Consider the following 17,166-nt stretch of genomic DNA (forward strand, 5'->3'; position numbering starts at 1 on the left):
TTTAGCAGTTTTGTAAATATCTTTAATAGTTTGAGACAAACCAAAAAACATACAGAAGTTCATCTTCTCAGATCCGCCGTTAAAGACGAACCACACGACCGTGTTCACGCTGTAACGTAGCAGAAACTGAAGCAAATATTCACCAACTGAAAAAAAACCCACCAAGTTTTACAGGAGCTTAAAAAACTAAAAATATATAAAGACACGAAATGAAAACATTCGATGCCAGAAGAAAGTGACGACTGAAAAATACTGCTGATCTAAACGAGTTTACATGGAATAGGAGACGACCGAGCAAAGATGAGTAAAAACGTCAGCATTCCTTTTGATCAAACTAGAGCTCTAAAACCATTTCCTCCCCCCAATAAAGTCAACCCTGCAGCTCAGCCGAAATCCCCCAGATCATCCCAGCAAACCTAAACACTGAGCATAAAAAACGCAGGTCATCTGTTAAACCCCCGAAATCCATCAGAACAAACACCCGCCCCCCCCTCAACATAAGATACAGTATAGAGGAACACGCATCACATCACACGTTCAGTCCTAATGGCCGCCGGATTTGCGACCGGCCCACGACCGGGATCGGGACCGCGAGCGCGAGGCCGAGCGAGAGACGGACCGAGAGGCCGATCTGGGTCGGGCGTCCTCCTCCTCGTGCGTGCCGCTGGGCTGGGTGGCGTCCTCTGTGGGGAGGGCGTGAGGCGAGCCCGACGCAGATCTCGGCTTCCTGCTCTTCTTTAGCCTGGAGTCGGGGCTGGGGGAGCGCGAGCCCGAGCGGCTGCGGGAGGGGGCGACGCGGTGGCCGCGACTCCGCCTCGACCTGCGGGGGGCACAAGGAGAACGTGGGGGGTTTTAGAGGAACAGCTTCAGCATTCACAGTAAAGGAACAGAACTAATAAACGAGGCTCTCAAAACTCCCAAAAATCCTCATTCATGTGCCCTGCTGCACCCCTCAACTACAGCTCTGTGCCAACCCACAGGGGGCAGGGGCACCCCACCCACCACCACCACCACCACCACCACCACCACCACCACCACCACCACCGAGACACGGGTTCAAACCTCAGCAGTGCCGCCAGCCAGTCAGGCACCTACACAGACACATTTATCACAGTCGGAAAGGTTGGTACCACCACGATCAGATCTTTAAGGTGGATTGGAACCACAGGATCAGTTCCTTAAGGTGGACCAAAACCACCAGGATCAGAATTTTTAAGGTGGATTGAAAGCACAGGATCAGAGGGGTTCAAGGTGGACCGAAAACACAGGATCCGAATTTTAAGGTGGACCGAAAGCACCAGGATCAGAACGTTAAGGTGGACCGAAAATACCAGGATCCGAATTTTAAGGTGGACCAAAAATACCAGGACCAGAATTTTAAGGTGGACTGAAAATACCAGGATCCGAATTTTAAGGTGGACCAAAAGCACCAGGAACAGAATTTTAAAGTTATGCTTTTAGTTATGCTGTAATAATTAGGGCTGCCGGAGTCTAAAACTCTCTGTAAAACTGTTTGTCAACTAGCATTGTACATTATTAACTACATTCTCTGTTGTTTTACCCCGAGGGCATTCTGATGGAAACCTGTTTACCCGCCGAGGTTAAGGATTAAAGTCGAGACTGCCGGGACAACGATGCTGCTCCTGTCAGATGTGACGGGTCTGGAGTAATTGCAACGACAAGAAATCACTACAGACTTTATTGAAGACTAGAGCGGATAACAACTCTATTATTATTTAATTGTTTATCTATTTATTACCAGTTATGACTTTTAGATCATTTAATTCTGTTTGTATGATTTGTGTAAATCGTGTATTTATTTAAAGTATCCTCCAGGCCACCCAAGAAGGATGGGCCCTGTTGAGTCTGGTTCCTCTCAAGGTTTCTTCCTGTAATTTTCAGGGAGTTTTTCCTTGCCACAGTCGCCCTCGGCTTGCTCAACAGGGGTTTTTGTATCTGTTGGTCCTGGATTTTGTAAAGTTGCTTTGAGACAATGTCTATTGTAAAAAGTGCTATATAAATAAAGTTGACTTGACTTGACTTAAAGGTGGACTGAAAATACCAGGTTCAGAATTTTAAGGTGGATTGAAACCACAGGATCAGAAATTTAAGGTGGATCGAAAATACCAGGATCAGATTTAAAAAATAGACCGAAAGCACCAGGATCAGAATTTTAAGGTGGACCGAAAATACCAGAATCAGAATTTTAATGTGTATTGAAAATACTAGGATTGGATTTTAAAGGTGGACCAAAACCACAATCAGAATTTTAAGGTGGATCGAAACCACACAATCAGAACTACGGTGAACAGAAACCACCAAGGTCAGAACTTTTTTAATTGCTATTTTTAAATCGCTGTACATTAGAACGGCACGTTTGGAACAAGAAAAGCATCAAGACCCACCTGTCGTTGTTACGGCTCCTGCTGCGTCGGTGTCTGCGTCTGTTCAGGAGAGACAAGTGAAAAAATATAAGATAATAAAGGTGAAAAATAATAATTAAAACATGTAAGAAATCCTTGCAGTAACAGGTCATGGAGAGCGGGACTCACTCTCTGGGACTGTCCGAGCGCCGAGGCCTGCGCTCGAACGACGGGCTGCGTGAGCGGCGTCTGTCGTAGCTCCGGCTGCGGGAGCGGCGGGAGCGGCCACCGTCCCGATCGTTGTCGTCGTACCGGGAGAAACTGCGAGGAGAACGCCTCTCTTTAGACCGCATCTGACCCGGGGCTGAAAGACAGAACGGAGGGAGGGAATTAAAAACGGCACAAACCACCACCGTGCGGGAGAGAAACAGAACGGGAGGAGACTCACTTTTTCGGTCTCCTTGGGCGAATTGGATCTCGATCTGGCGTCCGCAGACCCACTTCCGGTCCAGGTTGTGCAGGGCGTCCTCGGCGTCGCGGACGTCCTCGAACATGCCGCTGCGGTCAAGGCTTTGTATCGTAACACACTGAGGCCAGAACATTCAACTCAACACCAACGGGTTTCATTCGTTCCAATCAGACGTAACATTAGAGGACAGTATAGAGACAGGGAGGAGGGAGGGGGTTGGCTGATTTGATTGACTGGTGCAAATCGCACAATTAAAATCCAGCTACTGGTTTCGATTTGGTTTTTGACAAGTAAATCAGAATCAACGTCATGGCATAGAAGCAAGACTTTGGAACAGAAGGCAGAACTGGTAGGATACAACATTTAATACTTGTTACCTTTAAACACGCTTGAGCTTTGACCTTGAGCTTGACCTTTATTTTCTTTAATCGCTTCCCAGAAGGCCTTGCGAGGTCTCACGCTTGTCTTTGCCCCTTTATCTTTAGCTCTTTTCCTCTCTGTCTGGAACGGGGTGCCCCTCTTTTTCTCCTCTTTGAATCTTCGAGCTTTAACTTTTCCTCTCTCTCTTTCCCCTCTATCACTTGGCGCCTGAATCCTTACGGGCTCTTTGGCTTTGATCTACTCTACTTCGGCCTTTACCCTTAAATACTCTTTGGAGGGACGGACTCCAGAACTGTATGTCTTTACATTTTCTGAGACAACAGAAGAAATAGCAGTTAGGAGACATCGGCCAGAACACAGATCAAATCAAGACTTTTTTTATTTTTTACATTTCAGATCCATTTCAGTTCTCGTTTCCTCCCACAAAAACAAAACACACACCGGCGTGCACGCTGCTCACAAAGGATATTGAATGTATGCAAATCCTCTTGATCGACGGGAATAGAAGTCGAGGGGAATGTAGACATCTACAATAGGGCCGTAACGGCCGAACTCACGACGTAAATCCTCTGGCCTAAAGCATCATGAAATCATAGTTCATACATTTGTCTAACCAAAAGGTTTCTCTTCCTTTAATGGACAACGAAAAAAAGAACCTGCCCAATAAATGTTATAATGTTATAATAAGTACAATCAGAATTTACCCTGTAGTTTTTACCCACGCCAACATATTTCACTTACCTGAAGGGGTAAAAAGTTTATTACAGATATATAGTGGTACCCAAGAACACAAATTTACTTGAAACTCTATTACTGTTCATTCTTTCATGCCATTCACATATTAATATTTTACTAACAACAATTATTTTGTTTGGTTACATTCATGGCAGGAACATCGAAGTTTAAAAAAAAAATGTATTTATTTTTCCAAGTCATAGTCTTAGTCAGTCATTTTTGTTTTATTTATTTTCGTATGCGAGCCCTCAGTTTTATATTCGTGAATGATATGTACGTGAATGAAGTACTCTTTACTAAGCTTACATGTACTTATCAACGCTTATTTATTTCTTACTTTAAAAAAACTTTGGTTCTAACAGGGTTTAAGCAGATTTACATTGTTGGACTGTTGTCTACTTAAACTAGAGTAAGGTAACGTTCACTATGGAAGCACTTCTGTACGTCACCCTGGATAAAAGCGTCTGCTAAATGCCGGAAATTAAAATGAAATACTAGGACTGGAGTGCTTAGACTTGACTAAAGCCGACGGGGTCAGTGAGGCGCTTCACCAAACTCAGCAGTGCTATCGGCCAGTAGGGCGTCTACACAGACACAACTGGCTACGTCTGAGCTTGGGGGACAGGGGTCAAGCCCTGCAAGGGATTAGCATTCAGTTCAAGGAATTTTTGCCCTGCACCCAGTGGCTCCCTGAGCAGGATATTTATTTTATTTATTTATTTAAATGTTTTACGCCATGTTTACATAATGGTTATATTCAAGGCAGGAGTGGTATTACATTTTAATATCAGTCTATATTCTGGTCAAATGCATTTCTTTGGACCAATTATTTGTAAGATATAATTTTGATTTTCCCTGACCAGGATAAGTCAGATTTTAAAAATAAAAATATTTCAAAAAGAACTAACTTAGAAAGGCTCCTTTATTCAGGTAGAAAGACTATTTGGGGGATATAACAGAGGTCTTACTCTGTAGAACAGTTGGAGCCTAGCAGTTAAGGTACTGGACTAGTAATCGAAAGGTCACAGGTTCAGACCTCACCACTGCCAGGTTGTGACTGTTGGGCCCTTGAGCAAGGCCCTTAATCTTTAATTGCTTAGACAATATACTGCTTTGGATAAAAGAGTCTGCTAAATGCCGAAAATGTAAATGTTTACAGAGAGAATCCCGTTTTCTTGTGGGGTTTGGGGGAGGGATGTCACCTTTTTGGTAGACTCTGGCGATCCTTTATCATTTCTCTATTATCTAAAAACATCCAAACATGACTGATCCACTTTGAGTTATGAATAACTCAATAAATTATACGAATAATGAACTAATATTTAATGAAGTGTCCTCAAATGCTTAATCTGGCCCAGCAGTACTGAAGTTAAGAGTCTTGCTTTAAAGTTTTGGCTCTGTGTTGGGGGTTGTGCACATTATACATATATTTTAGGTTCCATATTAAAACTGCATCGTCAGAAGATTCTCCTAATAATGTATGGGTATATTTTACTAAATATTAAATGCTTTTAATCATATAAAATTAGTTAACTTCGTTACCTGAATGCATTATTCAGGATTCATGTAGACCACGTGGTCAAGAGAAACTGGAGCTGGCTAGCTTAGCCACTTTAAAGCTAACTGTATGCATTTATTTATCATTAAGTGTGCATAAGTTTTAATAATAAGTTTAAGAGAAAAAAATTGGTACATTTACATTTTATAATTCAGTGTATGAATTCAGCAGGCTAGCCAGCGTTCGCTAAAAATAGCCAAGCTAGCCCAGCTTTACCTTATTTGGTCACAGTTTGAGTAAATAAATGTTATAAAACATATACTTAAAACCGATAAAGATACATTTCTGCTCAAACTTACAGAACACGTGTAAATATATAAGCTAAAACAAACCGTACAAGACCAGGCAAACATAAACATACACACTAAAGCGATGAGCAGAATCCGTACTACTTTACTAAGTAGTATGTATAAATAGTGCACATGCGCAGATCCGCACACAAAGCTGCGTTCTATTTTTACACACTATGTAGTAGAGTAGTACGCACAGCCTTTCTGAGTTAGCCTACTAGCCAGGCGCCAAAGTTAAGCTCGTCAAGGTAAAATGAAAAACACGGGCGTCGTGTAAACTTACCTGCTCTCGTCAGAGATATTCCTGATGAACAGAGAGGTGTTAGGAGGACGGAGATAGCGCGCCATGTTTAACTCAAATAAAACTGAATTAGCGACAAACACCAGCGAGCTTTTACAGGCCGCCAACGGCTCTAATCCGATACTGCGCATGCGCCCTGACGTCTACACTAACGGCGTAGCTATACTACTGCGCATGCGCCGTTAACTCAGTTTCTCTTGTTCTATGACCAAAGCAACAACAATCATTTATTTATTTATTTATTAGGTTTAAACATCATATTTTACACACTTTGGTTACATTAATGACAGGACAGGTAGTTACTGCGCACACAAGATTCATCAAACACAGTCATGGACAATTTTGTCTCTCCAGTTCAGCTCACTTGTACGTCTTTACACTGTAGGAGGAAACCTACGCAGACACGGGGAGAACATGCAAACTCCACACAGAAAGGACCCAGACCGATCCATCTGGGAATCGAACCCAGGACCTTCTTTCTGTGAGGCGATAGTGCTACCCACCAAGCCACCGTGCCACACCCCCTTGACCGAAGCAACAATAATAAAATAAACAACAAACACAGCACTACTACTACTACTAATAATGATAATAACAATGATTATGATGATAACAGTGATCATTATAATAAGTAAAATGATGATAACGATGACAATAATATTCAACCAAACTATATCAGAAGAAGTGTGGCACAAAACAATATGGGCAATTTTCTCCTCATCAATCTGTCTAAGACATGCAGTCATTCAGTTTAAGATTGTGCATCGGCTGCACTGGACTAATGTCAGACTGTCTAAGATTAGGGTAGACATAAATCCTACATGTGACCGTTGCAGACAGGCCCCGGCCGCTCTACTGCATATGTTTTGACATGTCCAAAGCTCCATGTATTCTGGCGTACAATCTTCGAAACTTTCTCTAAAATATTTGGGAGAGTAATTGACCCATCCCTGTTTATTGCCCTGTTTGGTATGGTACCGGAGAGTGGCACTGCCAGCAAAAAAGAAATTAGCGTCATGGCCTTCAGCTCTCTCCTGGCTAGAAGATTGATATTGTTTAAATGGAAGAACTCTGGTTCACCTACATATTGCCAGTGGTTTACAAAAATCACTAGTCATCTCAAACTAGAGAAGATTAGATGCACTGTCTGGGGGTCCACCGAGAAATATCTGGCAGCCCCTTTTGGCATATATTGGGGAGATGGGGGCTAACGACACGACAGTATAATTAACATATGTAACTTTAATGTGTTGGCATTTTCTGTTTTGATTTATTATATACTTGATATTTGGTTCTTTGTTTTCTGTCTTTGTTGCTATTTTTTAAAAATTGTAAAAAAAAACCTAAAAAACAATTACAATAACAGCAATAACAAAAAAATAATAATAATGGCATTAACCAGTCGGACGTTTACATACCTACATGACTGGCATGAGGTGCCCCGTCTTATAAAAATAGCTACGAGTGTTTTGGGGGACCCAGATCTTTAGTAGTGCTCTAGAACACACAATCAATCCATTGACAGACAGTTCGAATTCCAGCTCTGTTATGCAGCCACTATTCAGCCTTTGAGCAAGGCCCTTAACCCTTTCAGCTCCAGAGGCGCTGAACCTGCTCTCTGACCCCAGCGATATGCAAGGAAAGAATTTCATTGTACTGTACACGTGTATCTGTATATATGGCAAATAAAGGCTTTCTATTCAAATCGAATACACAATGTCAGTGTCAGATTCACTCAACCTGCACAGGTGAACGTACAGCCGATGTAAATGCACTTGGTTTCGTTTTGCACAGAGACTTTTAGTATTTAAGTAAGAAACACCAACATATGAACTTCAGGGGATTAAAATGACTAGGATGCCAAGCAACTAAATCAATTATTCTACCTTAATAATAATAATAAGAGCATGAGTACAGAAATAATGCAAGCAGAATGTATTTTGGCAAACACATTTTATTTAAAAAGATGGGATTCTTCAAACACAAATTCAGCAGATTCACTCATTACATCTTTTTACTCTTCCTGATCATGGTGGTGCCTCCTACACTCAGAGTCTAGAAAGAAACAAGAAAAAAGTATTAATTTGTACCGTATATCACTGATTAAACAAATTACAGCACTTTACAGAGTTACAGTCTCATTTTTGGAATGAAATACTGTTACGAATAATATTAGCATTAATATTCATAGCTGAATTATTAATATTATTTGACTTTATGTGTCCACATTTTGTTAAATTAATTTTTTTACATAATTAAACTATATTTGTCCTGTTTTTTTTTTTTATATTACACAAGGACCCCCCACAAAGTGCATGGCAATGCTTATTATATAATGACGGTGCATGTGAGGGTGAGGAATCTATAAAATGTTGATCTGATTAGCATGAAGACCTGAGGGACAAATTATCATGGCCGGACATCTGGGGTAAAGGATCTCCGAAACACCAATAAGTATTTGTCCAGTGTTAATAGCCCTACAGTGGGCATGCAGGCATCAGAACTGGACTTCAGAGCAATGGAACAAAGTCGACTGGTTTAAAGAATCACGTTTATCCACAGAAGAGATGGGACCACCGAATCGCTGTATTAAATTCAAACAAAATGCAAACTAGAAGTGTTTTTACTGGTGCTCTTACACTTACAGGTGAACGTAAACACTCGACCTCAACTGTGAGCGCCCTTTCGGGATGGCTTTAAATTTTTGTCCGCCAGCCTGCAGCCATTTCTGCTATTAAACGATAATAAAACTGCAGTTGTGCAAAACAAGCAGCTCATTTTAGTACTCATTAAACTTAAGTATTCAGTTTTATTGTTTTGAAAGTTTGGAAGCCCACAAAGAACGAAGAACACTAGAGTTCCACGGGGAAATTAGGAACCTACAGCTGAGCTCACGGGAGTCACAAAAAGTCAGAACATGGTTCAAATTATGTGGAGGATTGAAGAGATCTGACCTTCTAAAAAGTGGTAAAAACAACAAACACTATTATTTAGACGTAAATATATATATATATATATATATATATATATATATATATATATATATATATATATATGAAGGAATTTTGGTACAGGGTCGCACCTCAATCATTTCTCCTCCCTTGAGCTCCTGAGTGTGGGAGAACTTTTCCGTCTGACAGACCAGCTTCCCTTCTTCCATCTTCACTGTGCACTGAAGAAACACAAAGCAGAAATAATAATTTCATCATTTATTAAGCCGTAATGCATCAAAATTCTTCCTAAAATTTAATCATAAAAGGTATTAAAGAGCTTAGTGATTGGTATGTGACAAAAGTATGTAGACATCATTGTACATTCTCCTAATCATGCAGTCGACTGTATTTATTTATATCAAACATGGACAATTTTGTCTTTGTACTGTGGGACCCACACAGACACGGGGGAGAACATGCAAACTCCACACAGAAAGGACCCGGGCCACTCCATATGGGAATCAAACCCAGGACCTTCTTGCTGTGAGGTGACAGTGCTACCCACCGAGCCACCGAGCCTCCCCTGTCGACAATATAAGAATACGCTTTTATCCAAAGTGACGTACAGTACTTTGACAGTGTATTGGCTAAGCAATTGAGGGTTAAGGACCTTGCTCAAGGGCCCAACAGTGGCAACCTGGCAGTGGTGGGGCTTGAACCACCAACCTTTCGATTACTAGTTCAGTACCTTAACCACTAGGCTACAACTGCCCTATTACACCTGTTAGCAAATTCAGTAATTAGAAGAGGTGTCATAGTGTATCGAATCAAATCTGAACTTATTATATGATATTATTATGACACGCTGAAGGGAGGCGATACCTTGATCTTCTTCCCATCCATGGTGGTGATTTCGGCCTCCTTGCCGATGGTGAAGGAGTTGGTGACCGATTTGCCAGGGGTTTTGGAGGTGATGACGAAGTCGTTGCCGGTCTGCTGGATCTCTGTGACGGGTTTAACATCCTTGGCCAGTTTGATGATGTCCTCAGGTAGAGCTAAACCAGGAGACATGGCACCGCAGGACGTTACAATACAGAACGGTGCCTCATCAAGCCAAAAATAACCGTACAGTAGTGTGTGGTACTCACCGATGGCCCTCAGGAACTCCTCGTAGTTCTCCTGGGCGTAAACCTGCCACGTTCCGCTGAAGGCCATGTCTGCTGATCTTCTGGGTTTGGAGTTTCCTTCACCAAGAGGTCGAAAAAAACCCTCAGGTACTTATAGCACCACCGGACGAGCCCTCCTGCTCCTCTAATCATTAACACGACGTGTTTGGATAACCCAGAGTTCAATCACATCGGGCTGGCGACCGCACAGACGGGCGTTACACCATGTACGGGGTCTGATCATCGTGCTCCTCATTCCAAATCGATTTCCGATCGAATGTCAAAGGTTCAGCAGAGCGCTCTTCTAAAACTGGACAAAAATCAATTCAATGCTTGTAAACTTCTACTCTTGACCTTCTCATCTTCAGCTGCAACCGAACTCCCATGCATCAGACCGAAAGTATTTGGATGCCTGACCACGAGCTTGTCGGACGTCCCGTTTCAAAAACAAACGATATTAAAATACGAGTGACCTTTATATGAGGCACTTTTCTGAGCAATCTTCTCACAAGACTTTGAAGTACAGTACGTCTGTGGGAATTTGTGCCCATTCAGTTGTAACATGACGGCGTTTGTATGGCTGGGCGATGCTGGTGATTATGTTCCAGTTCATTTCAGAGCTGTTGATGGGGCTGAGGTCAGTTTCTTAAGGGACCTTCCCTAAACTGTTGCTGCAAAGTTGGAAGAATGTCATTTTACCAGCAATTACTGTTGCTGAAACACATAAATTTAATAATTCTAAAGGGCGTCTCAATACTTTTGTCCATATAGTAAGTACTGTGTATCTGTGTTTCTTTGCTCTTATCATTTCGTATCGTTTGGACACGTTGGAAAAGTAAAAGTCCGCCGTGTCACTGACCCCACGGTCAGTCGTACGGCAGAGCAGGTTTCAGAACAGACTTCACGTCCGGACTACATACTGGATAAATGCTAATAAAAAATACAGATATGCACTATATGCGCAAAAGTATTGGGACGCCTGATTGTGAGCTTGTTGAGCATGTCGTTCCAAAAGCATGAGCATTTCAATCCTCTGGGAAACCTTTTTACAAGACTTTGGAGTGTATCTGTGGGAATTTGTGCCCATTCAGTCAACAGACTCAGTAATCTCAGGCACTGATGCTGGAACAGAAAAGAAGACCTGGGTTGAAATCAGGGCTCTGTGTAGGCACACAAAAAGGAAGGGAACTTCCCTAAACTGTTGCCACAATGTTAAATTAAAAGCACATTCATTAGGAGGGGTGTCCACATACTTTTGGGCGTATAGTGTATAGGCTTTCATTTCATTTTCGGTATTTAGCAGACGCCTTTATCCAACTTACAACTTACAGTACTGTGACAGTATATTATCTAAGCAATTGAGGATTAAGGGCCTTGCTCAAGGGCCCAACAGTGGCAACCTGGCAGTGGTGGGGCTCGAACCAGCGACCTTTCAATTACTAGTCCAGTATCTTGGCTGCTAGGCTACAACTGCCCCTTGGCTTGATGTTCATCCTAGTTCAAAACCACAGGCATTAAAGTGAACCCCACTGGACCCCATTTGTGGCTACAACAGGCTCAGCTCTTTTGGGAAGCCTGCCCACAGTGGTAGAGGGGATCAACGACCTTGTATCATCAAGAGACCGGTGAGCAACCCCAGTTTCAAAAAAGACTGGACAGTAAGTCAAACTGTTTTATCTTTAATATTTCAATTTAACACTTTTATTTTGTATTTATTTTGTATTTTTCTACACCGTATAGAAAATAGAACATCAGTGTTCTTATATGTTTTGTCCACCGGCTTTTTTCTTCCATCATCAAGGATCATCATCGTTTTTTCGTCAAAAAAAAAGAGACAAGACAAAAGAGTCAAAATGAAGCAAAAATGTTTTTCATCTTTATTTTGATTAAAACACAAACACGAAATTGATTATTAAAATTTTTTTTTAATGCATTTTCCTCCTGATTTAGCGACTCAATTTTGTCTTCCGCTGCTCAGAGATACCAGATTGTGTCCGAGGAGAGCACGTCACTGTACACGCCTCTTCTGACACGTGTACAGCCCTCCTCTTCTCACCCCTGCATTCTGCACCCACCCACACATAGTCCGGCCCCCACCCTGCAGATACGGTGGCCAATTAGAATCTGCTGCAGGCACTGCCGATTATGCCCACCAGATGGCGCCCAGCTGACGGTAAATTTAAATGAACCTGACTGAGACTAAACGGTTTCTACCACTCCCACAGCAGAACGTTGTTTATGTTTCTCCTCTGTATCTCGTCCCTACAGCTCCACAGCGTCGGCCCGCGGCTTCTCGCCGTGTTTGTACACGCTCACGGTCACGTTCACCGTCTGGCTGCCGAACGTGTTGCGCACGAAGATGCTGTAGTTTCCCGAATCCTCCATGCAGACGGAATCGATGGTGAGGGTCGAGCACTTCTTCTCCTGGGTCACGTGGAAGCGCCCGACCGAGAGGATCTCCCTGTCGTTCTTCATCCAGAACATCTCCGGAGCCGGGTCGCCGTCGGCAAAACACGTCAGACACAGAGACTGGGGGGCGGAGACGAGCGGGCGATCAGATCAGATCAGATCGGCGCTAACAGCATCAACATTTTAGAATCATCTCCCATAATTACCTTGTCCTCCATGATGGCCACCACGTCCGGTAATCCCTTCGTCACTCGGGCACGATCTGGAAAAATGAACACTGGTTAAAGACCAGAAGGTTGTGAGTTTACATCTCAGGACTGTCAGAGATAGACACGGGATCTTTCTATCCTTCCACCTCATTCTGGACAAAAGTATCGGGACACCACTTCTGATGTTCAAAATCATGTGTTTTAGGTGTAACAAACCCCCAACTTTGCAGCAACAGTATAGGGAAGGCCCTTTCCTGTTCCATGGTTCTATGGCTCTATAAAGACATGGCTAGTTGTAGCCTCGCAGTTAAGGTACTGGACTTGTAATCGAAAGGTCACTGGTTCAAGCCCCCCCACCACTGCCAGGTAGCCACTGTTGGGCCCTTGAGTAAGGCCCTTAACCCTCAATTGCTAAATGCTGAAAATATAAATATACATAAAGAAAAGCTCAGTTTGAAAACCAAGAAACTCCAGTGTCCTGCACTCAATAGCTCTGGAACAAACCGGAACATCAACTGATCAGTGTCCAGCCATAGAAACACGATCATCTTTTGACTCAATGGGCACAAATCCCCACAGACACACTATACTTGAAAGTCTTGTGAGAAGCTCTTCTCAAAAGAGTGGCTGCTGTTCTAGCTGAAAAGATCACACAGACCTGGGGTGTCCAAATACTTTTGGCTGTATAGTGTATTTAGTTTGGTAAAGTTTTTACGCCGGGTGCCCTTGCTGATGGTCTGGGCTTGGGACCAGCACTAAATGCACTATGTGCGCCTCCAATGGCTAGGTTCAACAGAACAGTTTGAGCAGAAGTGTCTAAACTTTTGCAAAAAAATTATAAACTGTATTTGCAGCTTTATGAAGTTTAAATATTATAAGAAATACTCACTTTTCTCAGCAATTTCCACCTGCCTGTTGGAAGCGGAACACATGACGACATGTTAAATTGACATTATAATAATAACACATTAAATAACACCCGAAAAGTGCAGCAACCCCTGTGTGAGTGTCATGGTTTCAGAGAAGGAGCAGGTTGGCAAGTCTGTAATGGAGAAACCAGGATGTATAGAAACGCTCCCACCTGGAGCAAATTAAAGCTCGATGAGGCGACAAGAGGTGGCTGTCAGGTAAGAGGAACCGACTTGTCTGTGCCCCCTCTGCTGGCCATAAATGGCGTGGCAGATGAAGATAAAATAAAATAACACACGTACCCTATCAAGTGTACAGACTTCTACTGAGGTTGAACCAGGTTGTAATGGTGGATAAGTGTGGAATAGGTTAAACAAACTGGACTTACTTGAGTCTCTGGTGTTCTAGAAGAGCGTCTGCAAACACTTTAGAGGGGGAGAAATAAAAATAGGTGAGAAAAACATCATATTATTATGGAAATTGTTTTGTGAGGTTTGAAAGAACACGTTTAACTATATAATTTTAAAAGACGACTAAATTGTGCTCCATCTACAGGCCATAATTGGTATTGCACATTCTAACTGGGCACCATCTAGCGGGCACAATTGGCAGTGTCTGCAGCAGCCACAAATTGGCCACCGTGTCTGCTGGGTGGGGAATTCATCAGACTATGTGGGTGGGGTCTTCAAACACTGTGCAAGGACCCTGGTAAGCGGATAGAGGCGTCTGTGCAGAAGCACGGGCGCAAAAAAGTAGTCCATTTGGACTGCGCAGGCGTAGGAGGGCACGTGAGCAGCAAATATACCCTCCTCGAACGCAATCAGGGATCCACAGCAGTGGAAGACAGATTGACTACGCTAAATCGGGAGAAAATGGGAGAAAAATGCATAAATAAATAGAAAAAACTCCCTGTACATTTAGCGCCCCCTTCAGGAAATTCTTTGTTTTTTGTTTTACTGTTCGTCCCAACTCCGAAATGAATCCGTGCGTGTAAACGGAGTGTTTTACCTTGCCCGGACAGATCCAGACTGCGTTTGTGCGTCTCCTTCCCGTCAAACATCTCCAGCGTGTATTTCCCTTTATCATTCTCGGTGGGGTTGAAGATCTCGATCCAGAGCTTCTGCATCCCGCTGCCGGGCTTGGTCCTGTCGTCCTGATCGATCCTTCTCTCTCTGGTACGTGCACGATACACCACAAGAAAGAACACGACAAGCTAAGCTAGGCAGAGCACGAAACAAAACCCACCCCGGTCCCCGGTGAGGAAGAAGGACTCACTTGAAGTGCCAGGCGGTCTTCATGTAGCTCAGATAGTACTTGAGAGAGCAGTAGAGTTTGAAGCCGGCCGCCGTGCACTGGATCCTCACGGGACCGGCGGAGAGGGCTGCACATCACACAGAGCAACAGAACCGGGGCGAGTGAGAACACGCTTTATGGGGGGCATTCATATTTTGTACGTTTCTCGTCTCTGGAGGACCTACCGCACTGTTTACTGAGAGCCTGCAGCAGCCGCTCGAACTCTGAAACCAGAGAGAAACAAAGTATATGTGAGAGTCTGATTAAACCGGTACTATCAGCCGGTCGGGCGCCTGTACGGGAATCGCTGCAATTACGACCTCTGCTGGTTGATCGATGGCGCTGCACAGATGTGTGACTCTCTGTGCACGATACGGATCTCCATTTGAACCTGTCTAGTGCAGGTACTGTACTGTATATGAGTTAATGCCTTGCAAAACTGGCACCACAGACTGCTGTGCCAACCCAGTACCCAACCCTTACAAAGCTTATAGTATTATTCATTCATTCATTCATTGTCTGTTTCACCATGGGTTACCCTGATCAGGGTCACAGTGGGTCTGATTCATTGGGCGAAAGGCAGGAAACTCCCCGGACAGGTCGCCAGACCATCACAGAACACGCACACACACACACACACACGCACACACACACTCAGGGCAATTTGTAGTATCTCCAATTAACCTAAGAGGAAACCAGAGAACCCCCCCCCACACACACACACACACAAAGAGAACATGCAAACTACACACAGAAAGGACCCTGGGGAATCGAACCCAGGCCCTTCTTGCACCATAATAAACAATAATGTTTTTTTCTTTACCCTGATCCGCTAGTTCCAGCACACTCTCGTCCTCTCCTCTCCCGTCGCCCACCACGGCCCGGTACACCCCGGCTTCTTTTTTAGTCACCTAGAGTCCAAACCAAACAAGATGGTTTAGATTTTTGGGTTAAAAAAAAGAATGGCACGCGTTTAGCGGGGTAAATCAAGTACCTGTGGCACAGTGAGTGTTGCCACTCCGGACTCGTACACGACCTGCGGCACGTCCACGCCATCCTTAAACCACCTCAGTTTCGTATCCTTGCTCACATTCGTCACCTGCAGGTTTAAAATCAATACAATTAAACCAAAACCAAAATCTCAATTTTTTTTCTTGGTTATTGATGCATTTTCTCCCATTTTAGTGTAGTCAATTTGTCTTCTGCTGCTGGTGGATCCCTGATTGCAGTCGAGGTGGGTATATTGCTGCTCATGCCTCCTCCGACCCGTGCGCAGCACAGTGGAACCCTTTTCCACCCATACATTCTGCACAGGTGCCTCTCTATGTGCCAGTCAGGGTCTTTACACAGCGTTTGAAGACCCCATCCACAAAGTCCGGTCATCCCGCCAATTAACCACTGCCAATTATGCCTTCTAAATGGCGCCCAGCTGAGAGTTTCAAACCGAGGAGTTCAGAATCTCTGTGCTGGTGTGCTAGCAGAATTCCGCTGTGCCACCTGGGTGCCTGTCTATTTTTACAACCTATTATGATACACTATATGGGCAAAAGTATTGGGACACCTCTTTTAATTCTTGAATTTGTGTGTTCTTGAGTTTAGGAAAGGCCCTTTCCTGTCCCAGCATGACCGTTCACCTGTGCACAAAGCAAACTCTATACAGACATGAACAGTCTGGCACTCAATGGCTTTGGAATGAACTGGAACATCAACATCAGTGCCCAACATACAAATGCTGTCATCTTTTGACAGAACAGGCACAGACCTACTGTATTTCAGAGTCTTGTGAGAAGCTCTTCTCACACAGATGTCTGACGAGCTCACGGTCAGGCGTCCAAATACTTTTGGAAAAACTGTGTATCGTAAGTATCGTTTGATCCCCAGTGGATGGACGACTGATTTCTGACCTTGCATTTCATAACCAGCTCACAATCCTCCGTCACAGTCCAAGATAAGAACTCCTCAAAATAAGGTCCTGTTAGAAAACAAGACAAAACAAAACGTTTCGTTCAAGAGAGGCTTTATTTTCATTTCAGCTCTGTACAGGTACATACTGAAACGAAACAACGTTCCTCCAGGACTGGGACCAGGATCAGGGTGCAACACAGAACACAAGTGCAAAACAACACAACATACATAGTGTAGATAAAAAA

The 17,166-nt window shown here is 43.5% G+C and overlaps 3 protein-coding genes across 4 annotated transcripts in view; all 3 read right to left on the bottom strand.

The window, feature by feature from the left end:
- Positions 1-6,212, bottom strand: srsf10a (serine and arginine rich splicing factor 10a). Of its 2 annotated transcripts, XM_062985779.1 has the most exons (6): positions 6,080-6,212; positions 3,683-3,787; positions 2,812-2,915; positions 2,553-2,727; positions 2,406-2,444; positions 1-820 (listed from the first exon to the last, which is right to left on the bottom strand). In XM_062985779.1, the coding sequence occupies exons 1-6, from the start codon at positions 6,142-6,144 to the stop codon at positions 544-546; spliced, it is 765 nt and encodes a 254-aa protein (XP_062841849.1). In that variant the 5' UTR covers positions 6,145-6,212; the 3' UTR covers positions 1-543. The 2 variants fall into 2 exon arrangements, with proteins under 2 accessions (XP_062841849.1, XP_062841850.1); XM_062985780.1 differs by lacking the exon at positions 3,683-3,787 and having other exon boundaries at positions 2,812-3,524; positions 6,080-6,167.
- Positions 6,213-8,033: 1,821 nt separating this feature from the next.
- fabp10a (fatty acid binding protein 10a, liver basic) lies at positions 8,034-10,291 on the bottom strand. The gene is made up of 4 exons (XM_062986002.1): positions 10,179-10,291; positions 9,913-10,085; positions 9,180-9,269; positions 8,034-8,152 (listed from the first exon to the last, which is right to left on the bottom strand). The coding sequence occupies exons 1-4, from the start codon at positions 10,243-10,245 to the stop codon at positions 8,102-8,104; spliced, it is 381 nt and encodes a 126-aa protein (XP_062842072.1). The 5' UTR covers positions 10,246-10,291; the 3' UTR covers positions 8,034-8,101.
- A 1,759-nt stretch (positions 10,292-12,050) lies between these two features.
- Positions 12,051-17,166, bottom strand: part of myom3 (myomesin 3) — a 35,724-nt gene continuing 30,608 nt past the window's right edge. The window contains exons 28-37 of the mRNA XM_062986001.1: positions 16,921-16,988; positions 16,011-16,115; positions 15,840-15,927; positions 15,202-15,240; positions 14,999-15,104; positions 14,732-14,895; positions 14,112-14,148; positions 13,704-13,726; positions 12,812-12,867; positions 12,051-12,725 (exon numbers count right to left, since the gene is read on the bottom strand). Of these exons, the coding sequence (XP_062842071.1) occupies positions 12,459-12,725; positions 12,812-12,867; positions 13,704-13,726; positions 14,112-14,148; positions 14,732-14,895; positions 14,999-15,104; positions 15,202-15,240; positions 15,840-15,927; positions 16,011-16,115; positions 16,921-16,988 (953 nt within the window). The 3' untranslated portion in view covers positions 12,051-12,458. The remainder of the gene's footprint in view (positions 12,726-12,811; positions 12,868-13,703; positions 13,727-14,111; positions 14,149-14,731; positions 14,896-14,998; positions 15,105-15,201; positions 15,241-15,839; positions 15,928-16,010; positions 16,116-16,920; positions 16,989-17,166) is intronic.

The sequence above is a fragment of the Trichomycterus rosablanca genome, chromosome 23 (genome assembly GCF_030014385.1).
Source record: "Trichomycterus rosablanca isolate fTriRos1 chromosome 23, fTriRos1.hap1, whole genome shotgun sequence".
Classification (NCBI taxonomy): Eukaryota; Metazoa; Chordata; class Actinopteri; order Siluriformes; family Trichomycteridae; genus Trichomycterus; species Trichomycterus rosablanca.